General features: G+C 49.8%; 1 protein-coding gene across 2 annotated transcripts in view; it reads left to right on the top strand.

Annotated features, from left to right (window-relative positions):
* The window catches only part of KIF22 (kinesin family member 22), a 572,302-nt gene that overhangs the window by 412,681 nt on the left and 140,465 nt on the right, over positions 1–19,156 (top strand). For both annotated transcript variants that reach the window (XM_085618807.1, XM_085618808.1), the window contains 4 exons: positions 4,933–5,142; positions 5,593–5,823; positions 5,912–6,065; positions 6,297–6,414. In XM_085618807.1, coding sequence (XP_085474933.1) covers positions 4,933–5,142; positions 5,593–5,823; positions 5,912–6,065; positions 6,297–6,414 — 713 coding nt within the window. The remainder of the gene's footprint in view (positions 1–4,932; positions 5,143–5,592; positions 5,824–5,911; positions 6,066–6,296; positions 6,415–19,156) is intronic.

Here is a 19,156-nt window from a genome sequence, read left to right as displayed (position 1 = left end):
CCCGCATTGGCTTGTGCTCTTCTCGTCCCCCTCCCCTGCATTGGCTTGTGCTCTTCTCGTCCCCCTCCCCTGCATTGGCTTGTGCTCTTCTCCCCCCTCCCCCCCGCATTTGCTTGTGCTCTTCTCGTCCCCCTCCCCTGTATTGGCTTGTGCTCTTCTCCCCCCTCCCCCGCCCCTTCATTGGCTTGTGCTCTACTCCCCCTCCCCCCCCCCCCCCATTGGCTTGTGCTCCCCCCCTCGCATTGGCTTGTGCTCTTCTCGTCCCCCCCCTTCCCCGCCCCTGCATTGGCTTGTGCTCTTCTTCCCCCCCCGCCCCCTGCATTGGCTTGTGCTCTCCTCCCTCCCCCGCCCCTGCATTGGCTCGTGCTGGACCCCCCCCCCCTTCCCCGCCCCAGCATTGGCTTGTGCTCTTTCCCCCCCGCCCCGGCATTGGCTTGTGCTCTTCCCCCCCCCCCCCCCGCCCCCCTGCATTGGCTTGTGCTCTTCCCCCCCCCCCCCCCGCCCCCCTGCATTGGCTTGTGCTCTACTCCCCCCGCCCCTGCATTGGCCTGTGCTCTTCTCCCCGCCCCTGCATTGGCTTGTGCTCTACTCTCCCCCCCCCCCCCCCCTCCCCCGCCCCTGCATTGGCTTGTGCTTCTCTTTCCCCCCCCCGCCCCCTGCATTGGCTTGTGCTCTTCTCCCCGCCCCCTGCATTGGCTTGTGCTCTTCTCCCCGCCCCCTGCATTGGCTTGTGCTCTTCTCCCCGCCCCCTGCATTGGCTTGTGCTCTTCTCCCCGCCCCCTGCATTGGCTTGTGCTCTTCTCCCCGCCCCCTGCATTGGCTAGTGCTCTTTTCCCCGCCCCCTGCATTGGCTTGTGCTCTTCTCCCCCCCGCCCCCTGCATTGGCTTGTGATCTTCCCTCTTCCCCCCCCCCCCCCCTGCATTGGCTTGGGCTCCTCCCCCCCGCATTGGCTCCCCCCCCCCCCCCGCATTGGCTTGTGCTCTTCTCCCCCCCGCATTGGCTTGTGCTCTTCTCCCCCCCGCATTGGCTTGTGCTCTTCTCCCCCCCGCATTGGCTTGTGCTCTTCTCCCCCCCGCATTGGCTTGTGCTCTTCTCCCCCCCTGCATTGGCTTGTGCTCTTCTCTCCCCACCCCCCCCCGCATTGGCTTGTGCTCTTCTCGTCCCCCCCCCCTTCCCCGCCCCCTGCATTGGCTTGTGCTCTTCTTCCCCCCCCCCCCTCCCCCCCGCCCCCTGCATTGGCTTGTGCTCTTCTCGTCACCTGCCCCCTGTATTGGCTTGTGCTCTCCTCCCTCCCCCGCCCCTGCATTGGCTCGTGCTCGACCCCCCCCCCCCCCCCCCCCTTCCCCGGCATTGGCTTGTGCTCTTCTCCCCCCGCCCGCCCCGGCATTGGCTTATGCTCCCCCCCGCTCCCCTGCATTGGCTTGTGGTCTTCTCTCCCCCTTCCCCAGCCCCCCTGCATTGGCTTGCGCACGCTCCTTTCCTCTCCTCCCCCCCCCCCCCCCCCTGCATTGGCTTGTGATCTTCCCTCTTCCCCCCCCCCGCATTGGCTTGGGCTCCTCCCCCCCGCATTGGCTCCCCCCCCCCGCATTGGCTTGTGCTCTTCTCCCCCCCCGCATTGGCTTGTGCTCTTCTCCCCCCCCGCATTGGCTTGTGCTCTTCTCCCCCCCCGCATTGGCTTGTGCTCTTCTCCCCCCCCGCATTGGCTTGTGCTCTTCTCCCCCCCCCCGCATTGGCTTGTGCTCTTCTCCCCCCCCCCGCATTGGCTTGTGCTCTTCTCCCCCCCCGCATTGGCTTGTGCTCTTCTCCCCCCCGCATTGGCTTGTGCTCTTCTCTCCCCCCGCATTGGCTTGTGCTCTTCTCTCCCCCCGCATTGGCTTGTGCTCTTCTCTCCCCCCGCATTGGCTTGTGCTCTTCTCTCCCCCCGCATTGGCTTGTGCTCTTCTCTCCCCCCCGCATTGGCTTGTGCTCTTCTCTCCCCCCCGCATTGGCTTGTGCTCTTCTCTCCCCCCCGCATTGGCTTGTGCTCTTCTCTCCCCCCCGCATTGGCTTGTGCTCTTCTCTCCCCCCCGCATTGGCTTGTGCTCTTCTCTCCCCCCCGCATTGGCTTGTGCTCTTCTCTCCCCCCCGCATTGGCTTGTGCTCTTCTCTCCCCCCCGCATTGGCTTGTGCTCTTCTCTCCCCCCCGCATTGGCTTGTGCTCTTCTCTCCCCCCGCATTGGCTTGTGCTCTTCTCTCCCCCCGCATTGGCTTGTGCTCTTCTCTCCCCCCGCATTGGCTTGTGCTCTTCTCTCCCCCCGCATTGGCTTGTGCTCTCTACCCCCGCATTGGCTTGTGCTCTTCCCCCCCCCCCCCCCCCCCCCCCCCCCGCCCCCTGCATTGGCTTGTGCTCTTCTCTCCCCCCGCATTGGCTTGTGCTCTTCCCCCCCCCCCCCCCCCGCCCCCTGCATTGGCTTGTGCTCTTCTCCCCCCTGCCCCTGTATTGGCTTGTGCTCTTCTCCCCCTCCCCCGTCCCTGTATTGGCTTGTGCTCTTCTCCCCCGCCCCTGCATTGGCTTGTGCTCTACTCCCCCCCCCCCCCCCCCCCCCGCCCCATTGGCTTGTGCTCCCCCCCCCCCCCCCCTCCCCCTGCATTGGCTTGTGCTCTACTCCCCCCCCCCCCCCCCCTGCATTGGCTTGTGCTCTTCTCCCCCTGCATTGGCTTGTGCTCTTCTCCCCCCCCCCCCCTGCATTGGCTTGTGCTCTTCTCCCCCTGCATTGGCTTGTGCTCTTCTCCCCCCGCCCCCCCCCCCCCCCCGCATTGGCTTGTGCTCTTCTCATCCCCCTGCCCTGCATTGGCTTGTGCTCTTCTCATCCCCCTCCCCTGCATTGGCTTGTGCTCTTCTCCCCCCTCCCCCTGCCCTGCATTGGCTTGTGCTCTACTCTCCCCCCCCCTCCCCCACCCCTGCATTGGCTTGTGCTCTTCCCCCCCCCCCCCTGCCCCTGCATTGGCTTGTGCTCTTCTCCCCCCCCCCCCCCGCCCCTGCATTGGCCTGTGCTCCCTCCTCGCCCCCCATGCATTGGCTTGTGCTCTCTCCCCCCCCGCATTGGCTTGTGCTCTCTCCCCCCCGCATTGGCTTGTGCTCTCTTCTCCCCCCCCCCCCCCCCTGCATTGGCTTGTGCTCTTCTCCCCCCCCCCCCCCGCCCCTGCATTGGCTTTTGCACTTCTCTTCCCCCGCCCCCCCACCTGCCCCTGCATTGGCTTGTGCTCTTCTCCCCGCCCCTGCATTGGCTTGTGCTCTACTCCCCCCACCCCTGCATTGGCCTGTGCTCTACTCTTCCTTCCCGCCCCTGCATTGGCTTGTGCTCTTCTCCCCGCCCCTGCATTGGCTTGTGCTCTACTCCCCCCCCGTCAACCCCCCCCCCCCCCCCCCCCCCCCCCCGCCCGCCCATGCATTGGCTTGTGCTTCTCTTCCCGCCCCCTGCATTGGCTTGTGCTCTCTCCCCCCCGCATTGGCTTGTGCTCTCTTCTCCCCCCCCCTGCATTGGCTTGTGCTCTTCTCCCCCCCCCCCCCCCGCATTGGCTTGTGCTCTTCTCCCCCCCCCCCCGCATTGGCTTGTGCTCTTCTCCCCCCCCCCCTGCATTGGCTTGTGCTCTTCTCCCCGCCCCCTGCATTGGCTTGTGCTCTTCTCCCCCCCCCCCCCTTCCCCCTGCATTGGCTTGTGCTCTTCTCCCCCCCCCCCTCCCCCTGCATTGGCTTGTGCTCTTCTTTCCCCCCCCCCCCCCCGCCCCTGCATTGGCTTGTGCTCTTCTCCCCCTGCATTGGCTTGTGCTCTTCTCCCCCCGCCCCCCCCTGCATTGGCTTGTGCTCTTCTCGTCCCCCTCCCCTGCATTGGCTTGTGCTCTTCTCGTCCCCCTCCCCTGCATTGGCTTGTGCTCTTCTCCCCCCTCCCCCCCCGCATTTGCTTGTGCTCTTCTCGTCCCCCTCCCCTGTATTGGCTTGTGCTCTTCTCCCCCCTCCCCCGCCCCTTCATTGGCTTGTGCTCTACTCCCCCCCCCCCCCCCCCCCCCCCATTGGCTTGTGCTCTTCTCGTCCCCCCTTCCCCGCCCCTGCATTGGCTTGTGCTCTTCTTCCCCCCGCCCCCTGCATTGGCTTGTGCTCTCCTCCCTCCCCCGCCCCTGCATTGGCTCGTGCTGGACCCCCCCCCCTTCCCCACCCCGGCATTGGCTTGTGCTCTTTCCCCCCCTCCCCGGCATTGGCTTGTGCTCTTTCCCCCCCCCGCCCCCCTGCATTGGCTTGTGCTCTTTCCCCCCCCCCCGCCCCCCTGCATTGGCTTGTGCTCTACTCCCCCTGCCCCTGCATTGGCTTGTGCTCTACTCCCCCTGCCCCTGCATTGGCCTGTGCTCTTCTCCCCGCCCCTGCATTGGCTTGTGCTCTACTCTTCCCCCCCCCCCCCCCCCCCTCCCCCGCCCCTGCATTGGCTTGTGCTTCTCTCCCCCTTCCCCAGCCCCCCTGCATTGGCTTGCGCACGCTCCTTTCCTCTCCTCCCCCCCCCCCCCCCCCCCTGCATTGGCTTGCGCGCGTTCAACCCGCATCCTATTCTCTCTTGCATTGGGGCTCTCGGGCTGCTCCCCCCCCCGCGTTGTTGTGATAACATGGATGGCTTATGAGGTACCATGAATAAATATCACTAATCAAAAACTGCTCTCTGCAGAGTGTCTGATTATTTAAGAGTAGGGCCAATGGATGAGAATTAGTGACCGATTTAAATGCAAGTTGGTCTGTAGATGTACTATACTTAAGCCATCTTTAATCAGAATAAATGATCTGCTGCCTGGCTGTTGGCTTGCAGGATCAAGAAAGGTTTTTCATAAGAAATGAAAATCATAATGGTGACTTCTTTTTAGTACTAAATTCCATCCTCAAGTCGTATTGACCCATCTTGTTTCTACAGGTTTTGGATTTATTGGAGCCTAAACATTCGGATCTCCCCATCCGTGAGGACAAGGACAAAAACATCTTCATTCCGAACCTGACACAGAAGATTATAACAAGTTTCTCAGACTTTGAGAGCTTCTTCATCCCAGCCAGCCAGAACCGCACCGTGGCTTGTACAAAGCTGAACCCCCGCTCAAGCCGCAGCCACGCGGTGTTGCTCATCAAGGTGAGGGTAGCTGCGTAATGTCCCTCACTTGTCACACAAGCTTCATTAACCTGTCTTGGCAATCCAGTGGCTGTCTGCATTATAGTGTAGTCCATTTAACATTCGTGGGTATTTCACTTCCTAGTAGTCGACACTGCTCCTTTTTTACTCCTAGGTAATCTTGCACCAAGAGTAGCTACCTTAACTTGTAGGTTGTTTTCCGTGTCTTTTATTGGAAAGGAGCTATCCGTTAAGGAGGCTTATCACTGTTTTGTTTAATGTGGTACTTAACTATTTGACTTGTTTTCAGAGGAACAATTCAAACAATACAGGCCGAGACGCCTGCGGGCATTTGTTCGCGCTTTAAGAAATGCTAAAAATAAATAAATAAATCCAATCCTCAATTGACCAGTGAATATTGTGCTTCTTGTACGTGTTTGTTGGTCATGTTCCTGGATCTTCTCCCCACAGGTTCAGAAGAGTGAGTGTTTCTCACCCTTCCGGCAGCTAACTGGGAAGCTGTACTTGATTGACCTTGCTGGTTCTGAGGATAACCGGCGCACTGGAAACCAGGGTATCCGTCTCAAGGAGAGCGGTGCGATCAACTCATCCCTTTTTGTTCTCAGTAAAGTTGTTGATGCCCTAAATCAGGGCTTACCCAGAATTCCATACAGGGACAGCAAGCTAACCAGGCTTCTGCAGGTGAGCACTGAGCCTATCCTTTCCTTCTTTCAATTGTCACTAATAACCTATTTGATACTTGAGCACGACCTTCTTTCAATTTCTTCAGGACTCTCTTGGAGGCTCTGCCCACAGTGTCATGATCACGAACATTGCTCCTGGACAGAAATATTACTTTGATACACTCACAGCCCTGAACTTTGCTGCCAAGTCCAAGCAGATCATTAATAAACCTTTCACCCAGGAAACTACTCAGTCGTCAGGTGAGAACTCCAAGTGCACAGTCTCTGTAGATGACACATGGTTACGTTCAAGGTTGTGACCCTTTGTGCAATAGGGGAGAGGGGGGTGTGCGGGTGGGCAGGGAGGAGACTTGATGTTCCTTGTAACGGGTGGGGTAAGTGCAGTCTGTGTCCATGCATCAGGCAAACTCCTGCCCTGATCTCTGTTCCTAGACTTTATTACAAATATCTTTTCGACCTTTTGCTTGCTAGCTCTAGCACCCATGAAGAGACACCGGGAGGAGCAGGAGGCTGGCTCTGCAGGCGTGCAGCAGAAGAAACTGAAGGAAAGCAGTGAAGAGTCCCCCAAGCCTGCTGAATCGTCACTCAGGTCAGCTTCTTGCCTTTAAAATCGGTCATCTGGGAGCAACAGTTACAAAATGTGTGTACTAAAATTTGTCAATTTCTGTGAGGGGAAAAGCAAATGGTTTCCCACGATTTTAAGATTAAGGCGTACAAATGTTTTGATTATTGTGGCTGCAATGTTTTTCATCCCAAAAGTTTAGGTTCATTTACAAATATTGTTGGTTTTTAAACGGTTACCTATTGGCTAGGCTTCCAGAATTCGAGCTGCGGTATTAACTGTACTAACTCTTATTCTTGCTGTTCATGAAATTGCTCGTGTTTTGTGAGCAGCCTAGTGTCTTTGGAAGGTTTTTGACCAAGCTCCAGTAATATTTTGATCTGTATGTTATAGGTACCTAATGTGCACGGTCACCAGGGACCACTTGCTGTAGTCCCAGACTTGTTAATCGTTGTTTTCAGGGGTTACTCCAATTTAAATTAGTTTAAGTAATGCACTACACATCCCTGAAAGTATTGTTTTGAACAAATGCACACGACAAACGATATTTTGTCCAGCATCAATTTTACCCAGGTCGCCTAGAGGTGTATTTATTCTTTTGTGACTCTATTGAAGTTTTGTGTATCGGAGGTTACAATCGCCTATATTGAATTTAAAAATACACCTGTCTGCAAAAGGATTGCTCCCTGTAATAGAGCCTGTGTGTAGGAAAGTGGCTCTGTATATACTGTTCCAAATAGGTACTGTGTGTACAGAGTCCAGAGGCTAAAGTTAGATATAACCTTACTCGCAAGTGGTAGCTTGTTCGAGTAGTAAGGCAGTATCGGAGGACAGTGTAAAGCATTTGTTGTACACACTCAGTCAGCAAATGGTCTCACACACTCAAGAACTCTAGGCCAATGGTTTGTATATAAAAATATATGGTTATTTTAGAACCAACAATGGGTATCAAAATATACTTTCTCAGAATGAGATACTTTAGTTAAATACTTTGCAATAGGCAATTGACTTTTGAATGCAATAGTTAGCTTGCTGCAATAGGCAACACCATTTCAAACCCAATAATACATTGAGCTCAATGGGAATTTCAAGTTAAATGCAATTGATTACTTTTAGGATTACTTTTCTAACTCCAAGACTGGATCCTAGATTCAGTCCTAGGACAGTTCCTCGAAACAGGTGAGTAAATAAGATGTAGTTACTGTTGTGATTTTTAAGCAATATTTTGGTATTTTAAAAGTTGACACTTAGAAACTTTTCCTAATGAAATCACCAATGTTATCCTAAGGGAGGAAATTCACTTAGCAGGTAAGTGGGGTTATTGTTACTTTTTCTAGCTCAGTGTTGGATCCTGGATCCAGCACTAGTGTACCACCTGTAAACAGTTGAGAGAATGCGTTTAGGTTATACAGGAGATTGTTAACGAATATTTGTAAGTTTGCAAAATCGACACTTAGAAACTTGCAAAAACTAGGCAATGTTATCCTATGGAAGGAAATTCAAGTTGCAGGTAAAGTATGTTCTTGGTACTTTTGTAATCCAGCGCTGGGCTCCTAGGCTCAGTACTGGTACATCTATCTAAAACAGGTAAGTTATTCCGTTTTCACAGTTGGTACGATTTTTTTAAAGAATATTTGTAGTTTGCAAAAATCGACACTTGGAAGAAATTTCACAGAAAGTCTATGGTTACCTATGGGAGAAAATTGAGTTAGTGGTAAGTATGCTTGTAATTACTTTTCAGGGTTAGTGCTGGGCACCAAGATCCAGCACTGGGATCTCTCCTAATAGCAGGTGAGTATTTATGTTTTCGTTACTCTGATTTTAGGTGAATATTTTAAAGTTTAGAAACTCCACACTTAAAAGAAATTTCAAGTGAAACCAGCCAGTGTTACCCTATGGAAGAAAAGTGAGTTATCGGCTTTTGGGTAAGTACTCGACTAGCAAAGTTAAGGTGCTGGGAATAGACTTGGGTCTCCCAGGGTCAGTTAAGTACAGTTGTTACACCCTCAGTGGCACAGGGGCAGCCGGGTGCAGAGTGAGTTAGGCCCAATGTTATCCTATGGGAGGCAGGGTGCCTGTGGTTGGTGGCTGCTGGCTAGCAGGCCACGCAGCTGTGGGAGCTGGGCTCCTGGTAACTTGCTCAGGGCAAAGGGGGGGGGGGAAGTAGGTTAGAGTAGAAGTTGCACTGCCAGGGCCACTCGGACGGCTGGGTGCAGGGTGCTTTTGAGCCGTCGGGCGCTCAATGGATTGCAGTGGAGAAGCTCAAGAACAAAGGCTGCAAGCTCAAAGATTCTTCAGGTGTGACCCCCACTTCGAGAGGCAAGTTGGGTAGTTGGAGGATGGGTAGGTACCTAGGAGTGGGGCGCAGGGGTGCCTTTTGGTGTCGGGGAAATCTTACCCTCTGTTGATCAGGGGAGGGGGGCATGCCCTGCTTTCGCCAGGCGAGACCTAATAAAAACCTTTAGTTTTAACACATCACAGTAATATTAGTGACAAAAGATGTACTATGGACATTCAATTACTGTGTCCATATATATATATTTTTTTAAATGACGAAAATGTTAAGGAAATGCCCTGGCCGAACAAAGCGCAGACCATGCACTGATTAACAGACCTTCCTAAAGTAGCTTTTGACCTCTTAATGACACTGTGAGAAAGTGCCAGTTTTCTTGCATGGTATGCCCCCACATTTTGCTGAATGTACTATGACGAAGTGTGCCCTGGTCCTATGATCCTTCCCTAAAAACTGTGCTGACATCTAAAACCCAAACTGGCAAACCCTGGCCACATGACATCCCCTAGGTACCCAGGGCCTTGTGACCAGGGAAGGCCTCCAAGGGCTGCAGCACTTCTTGTGCCACCCTTGGAGGCCCTGTACCCTAACGCAACCACACTGCCCTCGCAGGCTGAGTGTCTGGGTACAAGACAAAGTCGACATGGCACACATCCCTGTGTGCCTTGCCCACAACCTACACTGCCCTGGCATACATCAGCCACCCCTCTAGCTGGGTGCCCTATGCCAGTGGTGTGGGCGCATGAGCCCTGTGCCCCTACAGTACACAGGTCCATTCCTGGGCACTGTGCAGTGCTGCCATTTAACAGTATAAGGTGCTGAGAGCCCGTCAAACACTAACTCCACAGCGCCATAATGGCAACACTGAAGACTGAAGTTTGGTATCAAACTTCTCAGCACATTAAATCCCACCCTGGCATCAGTGCGGGTTTAATGTACAAAGCACTACAGAGGGCATCTTGGAGAATACGTAAAAAAGAGTCACCCAGATTTCACCAAAAGGGACCGGGTATATATTATATCACAAAGATTTCCCTTTTGTGTCAATCAAACACCTATATAGGAGTTGTACAAATTATACTTGGAACCAAAAAAGGGAAATAGTTATAAACCAAGGAAGCAAAATCTCTTATTCGAGCATCACAAAGTCCAATTGAGTAATTAATTGGATTCAAATTGATTATGCCTGTGAGAAAGTGGCTCTGTATATACTGTTCCCTAATAGGTACAGGGTGTACAGAGTCCACAGTCCCCCAGAGGCTGATAGAGGTCAAAGTTAGGTATGACCTTACTCTCAAAAGTGGTAGCTTGGTCGAGCAGTAAGGCAGTACCAGAGGACAGTGTAAAGCATTTATTGTACACACTCAGTCAGCAAATGGTTTCACACACTCAATAACTGAACTCTAGGCCAATGATTTGTATATATAAAATATATGCTTGTTTTATTTTTAGAACCACAAAGGGGGTAAAAATATACTTTCTCAGAATGAGAGGTTGAATATAAATACTTTTGTTTCAAGCAATAAATTTGTGTAAACAGTCACAGTTGGTTGCAATAAACAATCCTATTTCCTAAACATAACAATGCATTGAGCTCAATGGTAAATTCAGGTTATTTGTAATAAATTACTTTTCAGATTACTTTTGGAATTCCAGGTCTGGATCCTAGAACCAGCCTGGGGTCAGTATTCAGAATCAAGTGATGAAAGTCGACTTAATAACTGTAATGATTTTTAAATATTTAGCTATTTCAAAAGTTAGCACTTAGAAAATATTTCACAGAAAACATTCAATGGATCTCTATGGCAAGAAATTCAAATTGCAGGTAGAGTACTTTATCGTTACTTTAGTAATCCAGGACTGGGTGCCTAGACCCAGGACTGGGGTCCTTATCAAAAACAGGTAAGTAATTTCGTTTGCAGAAATGGTACGATTTTAAAAGAATATTTCAAATTTGCAAAAATAGGCACTTAGAAGAAATTTCACAGAAAAGCAGACAATGGTTTCCTATGGGAGAAAAATGAGTTAGAGGTAAGTATAGTTGCGAGTACTTTTCAGGGTCAGGGCTGGGCACCAAGATCCAGCACTGGGAGCTCACCCAGGAACAGGTGAGTAAATTCGTTTTTGTCACTTGGCTGATTTTTGGTGAATTTTTACAGTTTTGAAAAGTTCACACTTAGAAGATTTTTGAAGAAAAAGCCAGTCAATGTTACCCTATGAGGAAAATGAAGTTAGCGGTTTAAGGGTAAGTACTCGACTGGCAGAGTTGAAATTCCGGGCATAGACTCAGGGGTCCCCCAGTGTCAGGTAGGTACAGTTGGTTCACCCTCAGCGGTTTCAGGACGGCCGGGTGCAGAGTGAGTTAGGCCCAATGTTGTCCTATGAGGGATAGGGGGGCCTTGGTTGGTGGCTGCTGTCTGGCAAGCCACGCGTCTGTGGGAGCTGGGCTCCTGGTCACTTACTCAGGGCAAGTGGGGAAGTAAGTTAGTGTAGAGAGTGCACTGCCAGGGCCACTCGGGCGGCTGGGTGCAGGGTGCTTTTGAGCCTTCGGGCGCTCAATGAAAGTCAATGGGAATGTTCCGGTTTGGAAAAAGGCTGCAGGCTCGGGGACGAGGATGTTTCCGGTGCCACCACCACTTCGAGGGGTAAGTTGGGTAGTTGTAGGTTAGGTGGGTACCCCGGGATTGGGCACAGGGGGCCGCAGGGCGCCGGGTGCAGGGGTGCCTTTTGACGTCGGGAATCTTACCCTCTGGTTGATCGCGGCTGGGGTGGCACTCGGTTCTGAGGCTGCAGGCTTCGTCCAGGATGTCGAGGGGGGGTCCTTGGGTGCCGGACTCGGGGTCACAGTCGCCGTGGGGTCGTCCTCAGGGTCTTTGTCCACTCCGGCACTGGCCAGGCTTGGCTGGTGCAGAGTGTGTTGGGTCCGCGGTTCCGGGCTGCTGCCAGGAGTTAGGAATAGGTTTCTCGAGTAGAGCCTCTACTCATGGGAGTCCCAGGGAATCAGAGGTCAAAGGTAGCCAGGTCCTCCGGGGTTTTTGAGGTTGCTGGCCACAAGAGATGCCGCGCTGGAGCAGGAGCAGGTTCGAGGGTCGACAGGCCGGTAGGGCTGGGGCCAAAGCAGTTGGTGTCTTCCTCTGTTTAGCAGCTGCAGGGCAGGTCTTTTTTCTTCTTGCTCTTCTTGTAGGTTTCTATCTGGAATCTCCGGAAGGAAGGTTCAGGGGGCCCCTAAATACTAGATTTAGGGGCGTTACAGGTAGGTGAAGGCCAGGGACCAATGGGTCCTTGTCCTGGGGTGGGTACACCCCCTATCCTGCCTCTCTCCTGTGGGAGGGGGGCAGTAGCCTAATCCTGATAGGGTAGGGCCTCCCATCTTCAAGATGGCGAGAGCCCGGAGATGTGCTTCACCTCGCCTCCCCCACCTGAGGGGTGGGGTGGGCAGGCTGGCACATCCCCTGTCCTTGTATGGGGTTTCCGGCCAAGCTTCCTGCCAGAGTGGGGGGTTGCAGTGGCCTGGGGAAACTCCAACTGGCGGCATGCCTTTGAAGCTTCCCTTTGCTCATCCTGGGGGAGGAGATTTCTCACCTCACCCAGGATGTGCATTGTTGCAGGCCCGGGAGAGCAGGGGCTCTCCCACCCAGGGGTCCAGCAACGTGTCTGCTGTGTGGCAGCCTGGGCAGCCTCAGAGCAGACGTGGATTGTAGGTTAGCTGTAAGGGGGCATCTCTAAGATGCCCTCTGGGGTGCTTAGTACATTAAATCCCACACTGGCATCAGTGTGGGTTTAATGTGCTGAGAAGTTTGATACCAAACTTCCCAGTCTTCAGTGTTGCCATTATGGTGCTGTGGAGTTCGTGTTTGACGAGCTCTCAGCACCATGTACTTGTAAAAGGCAGCACTGTACTTACAGTGCCCAGGAATGGACCTGGGTACTGTAGGGGCACAGGGCTCCTGCTCCTGTGCCCACACCATAGGCATAAGGCACCCAGCCAGAGGGGTGGCTGACATATGCCTTGGCAGTATAGGTAATGGGCATGGCACACAGAGATGTGTGCCATGTCGACTCTTTGTTTTGTCCTGCACCCAGACACTCAGCCTGCAAAGGCAGTGTGTGTGTGTAAGGGTACAGGGCCTCTAAGGGTGGCACAAGGAGTGCTGCAGCCCTTAGAGGCCTTCCCTGGTCACAAGGCCCTGGGTACCTAGGGTACCATTTACCAGGGGCTGACATGTGGCCAGGGTTTGCCAATTGGGAGTTTGTGTGTTTTAAGGAAGGAACATAGGCCCTGGGCACCTGATTGGCAGGAGCCCAGGGCACAACAAGGAAAAGTGCATCAGCTATTAGGCAAAAAAAAAAAGAGGGGGTTACTGCAACAGAAACCCACTTTCTCACAATGCCCATCTCAAAAAAGTTTTATATTATCACTATTGTATTCAGGGGACATTAGAAATAATACATCCTCATATCCAATTTCGTACATAACAGACTTTTATTCATAATATCAATAATTTCTTTATACAGTTGAACAATAAAAAATCATGAAGAGTAAAATTGATTCAATAAATCTTCACAGGTTCAAAACCTAATAATAATTATTAAACATATGTTAAAATCAAATTAACTGTGTCCTCTTGTCGACGCGTTTCGGTGTACTCTGTATTTAATAACACCTTCTTCAGGACCACAACATAAAAACATGGACAGCTGACTATAACCAGTTTAAAATGTGGAAAATAGAGATACATCTAATTAGGCATGAATCGTGTGCTGAGAGAACTTTCTTTATTTCAGTATAGTTTGCACAACTAGAGAATAAACAAGGAGTTAAATTAAAACCTCCCAGAGTCAAAAAGATGGTATGCAAATCAAACCATACCACCAAACCGAACTAAATGGGACCAGGGTAAGGTACGAATAAACTGAAACCAGTGTTGAAAATAGTAAGATACTGCAATTCATAGATATCAATTTAAACCATCGCACAATCTTTAGAGGACTCTTATTTTTTTTTTTTTTTTTTTTTTTGTAGAATCTAGAGTCTTACGAGCAGCCAATCCGTTTCAATAATATTGATTATAGCTTCATATATATTGTATTCAATTACTACAACAAACACCTGGTCAATACGTCATCCTATTTATTATTTGTGTATATTCCTTGTTGACCATGCAGATATATATACTTTTTATTTCATTCCTTCCTTAGACTTTTTGCAGCCGAAAGATGTTGCTTTCTTTTGTCCTAATACAACAAATTATACAAAACAGAATTGATAGACCAAAGTTGAGGGCAGATTACTTGAACATATTATTCCAATGATTAATTTAGGTTTGTACACTCACCCGCAATTTAAGCGTAATATATCGCTAGTCTTTGTTATTGTTAAGTTCAATATTTTCATAGACAGAGGATATTGTCTTTGTTAACCCTGTCAGTTTAAAGAGGATATATGTATTATATTTAATGTACTCACAAGAGAGAAAAGCCCTCCTGTTCAAAGATTCTTAGTCTTAATTCGCAACAACTCACCATGGACTTAAAATTGACTACAATGGTTCTTTATCCGCCCTTTGCAGTTTTGGAAACCTTTTCTTCATTAATTAAAAAGGTGACCTCCGGCAATTTTTATCAGTCATCGAAGATTTCAGATTTTCGGTGTTTATTCTGAAGATTGCTCCTACAATGTGAATCAAAGGACCACAATAATAAGCATATATATGCCAAGAACACATAATCATTCAAACTGGAGTGTCAATATTTTAATTATTAATCTTACTCGAAGGGACCCAGTTAGTTCCGGTCCCCCAGTGTGTCCACACACCAGCCCCGATGACTGAAATTGCCGGAGGTCACCTTTTTAATTAATGAAGAAAAGGTTTCCAAAACTGCAAATGGTGCGCACCGTGCGCGCACGGTACGCACAACGCATCGTGGGCGCACGGTGAAAAACCTGAAAATAAATAGTAATAAATACATAACTTAGCATTTAAAAAACTGTACAAATTCACTTGAAAAACCATAGGTTTCACACGTTATAGTTAGCTGGACTTTTCCCTCGTAAAAAAACCAATGAAATTATCCCGTTATAGTTAGTGCAGGCAACTATAACTCACGCGACCGCAATTCTCTGCTGATGACGTCAGATATTACATCACTGTATTTAGACACCTATTTACCCATGTCTTCTTCCATTAATCTTTAGCTAATGGTTTAATTTGCATACCATGTTTTTGACTCTGGGAGGTTTTAATTTAACTCCTTGTTTATTCTCTAGTTGTGCAAACTATACTGAACCAAAGAGTTTTCTCTCCGCACACGATTCATGCCGAATTACATGTATCTCTATTTTCCAGATTTTAAACTTGTTATAGTGAGCTGTCCATGTTTTTATGTTGTGGTCCTGAAGGTGTTATTAAATACAGAGTACACCGAAACGCGTCGACAAGAGGACAGTTAATTTGATTTTAACAAATTATGTTTAATAATTATATTTTGAACCTGTGATTTATTGAATCAATTTTACTATTCATGATTTTTTATTCAACTGTATTAAGAAATTATTGATATTATGAATAAGTCTGTTATGTACGAAATTGGAAATGAGGATGTATTGTGTCTAATGTCCCCTGAATACAATAGTGATAATATAAAACTTTTTTGAGATAGGCATAATCAATTTGATAAATCTAATAACTCAATTGGACTTTGTGGTGATTGAATAAGAGATTTTGCTTCCTTGGTTTATAACTATTACCCTTATTTGGTTTTAAGTATAATTTGTACAACTCCTATATAGGTGTTTGACACAAAAGGGAAATCTTTATTTGTGATATAATATCTTGGAGAATACCCCCTGAAACCTAACCTACAATCCACGTCTGGTCTGGGAGGCTGCCCAGACATGTTGCTGGACCCCTGGGTGGAGGGCCCCCGCTCTCCTGGGCCTGCAACAATGCACATCCTGGGCGAGGTGCTAGGTCTCTTCCTCCAGGATGGGCAGGGGGAAGCTTCAAAGGCAATGCCGCCTCTGTGCTTCTCCAGGCCACTTGCTGTACCCAGCAAACTGGCCCCCACCGGTTCTGACCCCCACTCTGGCGGGAATACTGGCCGGAAACCCCAAATAAGGACAGGGGTTGTGACAACCCCACCACTCAGGTGGGGGAGGAGAGGTGAAGCACATCTTCGGGCGCTCGCCATCTTGAAGATGGGAGGCCCTGCCCAATCAGGTCTAGGCTACTGCCCCCTTCCCACAGGAGAGTGGCAGGATAGGGGGTGTACCCACCACATGGCAGGGACCCATTGGTCCCTGCCCTTTACCTACCTGTAACGGCCCTAAATCTAGTATTTAGAGGCACCCTGAACCTTCCTTCTCCAGATTCTGAACAAGCAAAGAACAAGAAGAAAGAAGACCTGCCGTTCAGCTGCTAAGAGGAAGACACCAACTGCTTTGTCACCAGCCCTACCGGCCTGTCGACCCTCGAACCTGCTCCTGCAAAATCCCGGCACCTCCTGTGGCCAGCAACCTCACAAACCCCGGAGGACGGGACCACCTTGAGACTCTACCAAGACCCCCATGAGCAGTGGCTCTGCTCAAGACAAGCTTCTAACCCCTGGCATCAACCCGGAACCGAGAAACCTGCACACTCTGCACCCGCCTGGCCTGTGTCAGAGTGAACAAAGACCCTGAAGACGTAATCCCGCCCCCCCCCCCCCCCCACCCCCCCCCCGCCGGCGACTGACCCTGAATCTGGCTCCCAAGGACCCACCTAAATGCTCCTGACGCCTGCAGCCTCAGAACCAGGGACCCCCAACCGCGATCAACAGAGGGTAAGATTTCCCGACATCAAAAGGTACCCCTGTGCCCGGCGGCCCCCTGTGCCAGACTCCTGGGTACCTACCTATCCTCCAACTACCCAACTTGCCTCTCGAAGTGGTGGTGGCACCTGAAGAATCTTCGGCCCGAGCTTGCAGCCTTTGTTCGTCCTTTAGCTTTCCCATTGAAATCCATTGAGCGCCTGAAGGCTCAAAAGCACCCTGCACCCAGCCACCTGAGTGGCCGTGGCAGTGTAATCTCTACACCCATCTACTTCCCCATTTGCCCTGAGCAAGTGACCAGGAGCCCAGCTCCCACAGCCACGTGGCCTGCTGGTCAGCAGCCACCAACCAAGGCCCCCCTGCCTCACATAGGATAACATTGGGCCTAACTCTCTCTGCACCCGGCTGCCCCTGTGCCACTGAGGGTGTAACAACTGTACTTACCTGACCCTGGGAGACCCCGGAGTCTGTGCCCAAAACCTTAACTATGCCAGTCGAGTACTTACCCAAAAGCCGATAACTCACTTTTCTTCCATTGGGTAACACTGACTGGTTTTCTCTGAAATTTCTTCTAAGTGTGGAGTTTCTAAACTTTAAAATATTCACCTAAAATCAACCGAGTACCAAACGGAAATACTCACCTGCTATTAGGAGAGATACCAATGCTGGATCTTGGTGCCCAGCACTGACCCTGAAAAGTACTCACAACTGTACTTACCTCTAACTCAATTTTCTCCCATAGGAAATAATTGACTGTTTCTGTGAAATTTCTTCTGTCGTTTTTTTTTCTTTTTTTTTGCATACTACAAAAACTTTAAAAATCGTACCAACTGTGAAAACGTAAATGCTTGCGTGTTAGATGTTCCAGCCCGGAGCCTAGGAGCCCAGTACTGGATTACAAAAGTAACGAGAACATACTTTACCCGTAACTTAAATTTTCTTCCATAGGGAATCATTGACGTTTTTCTATGAAATTTCTTCTAAGTGTCGATTTTACAAACTTATAAATATTCCTTAAAAATCGCCTGTATAACTTAAACCCAGTTTCTCAACTGCTTACATGACCCAACACTGACCTAGAAAAAGTAACCATAACCCCACTAACTTTTAAGTGAAATTCCTTCCATAGGATAACATTGGTAATTAGAACAGAAAAAGTTTGTCAACTTTTAAAATAGAAAAATATTACTTAAAAATCACAACAGTAACAAACTAATTTACTCGCTTAACAAGACCTGTCCCAGGACTGAATCTAGGATCCAGTCCTGGAGTTAGAAAACTAATCCTGAAAGTAATCAATTGCATATAACTTAAAATTCCCATTGAGCTCAATGTACTATTGTGTTTGAAATTGTGTTGCCTAGTGCAACAACCTGCAACTATTGCCTACAAAAGTCAATTGCATATTGCAGAAGTATTTAACTAAAGCAACTCATTCTGAGAAAGTATATTTTTGATACCTATTGTTGGTTCTAAAATAAACTATATATTTATACAAAAATCATTGGCCTAGAGTTCAGTTCTTGTGTGGGAGACCATTTGCTGACTGAACAACAAATGCTTTACACTGTCCTCTGATACTGCCTTACTGCTCGACCAAGCTACCACTTTAGAGAGTAAGGTTCTATCTAACTTTAACCTCTGCCAAACCTCTTGGGACTGTGGACTCTGTACACACTATACCAATTTGGGAACAGTATATACAGAGCCACTTTCTCCCAGACTGGGGGAGCTGTATGTGATCTGGGTGAATGGAGGGGGTGATGTAAGTTAGGAGTGAGGTGCATTGGAAGAGCAGCTTGAGGGATCAGAGCTGTAGGTACACTGGGGGAGGGGTATGTGATTGAACGGCAGGGGTGTACGTTTGGAAGGAGTTGCATTAGAAGAGCAGTGTGTGGTTTCAGCTGGAATCAAAATGGGGGGGCTGCAATCCACAATTGAGATGCACTGGGAGAGCTGCGTGTGGGTCTTTGTGGCAGGGGTGGCGCAGATCAGGATTGAGTCACACTGGTAGAGCTGTGAATTAGCCTCAGAAGTACAATAGCAAGGCTAAGCATTGAGGGGCACTGGCATGGCACAGTGGATCTTCAGTCCTCCGATAGTACAGTGATCCAGTTTCAATACTGGAATGGTAGGAACGTTGCAAGTGTGGACTGAGGTGCTCGTTCCAGTACGAGAATAATAGGGTAAGATCGAGGCGCTATGGCGGAGCTCTACGTGTCTCTCCTGCAGTGGTATTGAGCTACTGGCATTTTAAATGACAAACCTTTTATCTGTGTTTATTTCGAAAACAGATAAATAAAAGGCATTGCCATTTACAATGCCAAGAGCTTAATTTCACAAATGCGAGACCTATTGCATTGCAAATGCTTGTTCTTCTAAATATTCCTGTCTGCTAGGAAACACCATTACTGTTACGTTAAAATTGCATGTCAGGTGTGTGTGTGTGTGTGTGTGTGTTTTTTTATTACAAGCATGAGCCTGCTAGGTTTAGATAGTAGCTTGTTTTTCTAGGTAGGATGGGAGAGATGGGTATAGAGTTCCAACTAAACTATCAAACTAGATTACCAAGACCCGATTTATTGGCTTTGCCACTTTTTTTGATGTGGCGTCCTCTATCCACCAAACTTAAAGGCCGCTGTCCAGCATGTCAGTAAAGATCAGGGG

This window comes from Triturus cristatus, chromosome 7, assembly GCF_964204655.1.
Source record: "Triturus cristatus chromosome 7, aTriCri1.1, whole genome shotgun sequence".
Classification (NCBI taxonomy): Eukaryota; Metazoa; Chordata; class Amphibia; order Caudata; family Salamandridae; genus Triturus; species Triturus cristatus.
Note: the sequence above shows the minus strand (reverse complement) of the source record. Positions and strands in the feature narration are given on the sequence as shown.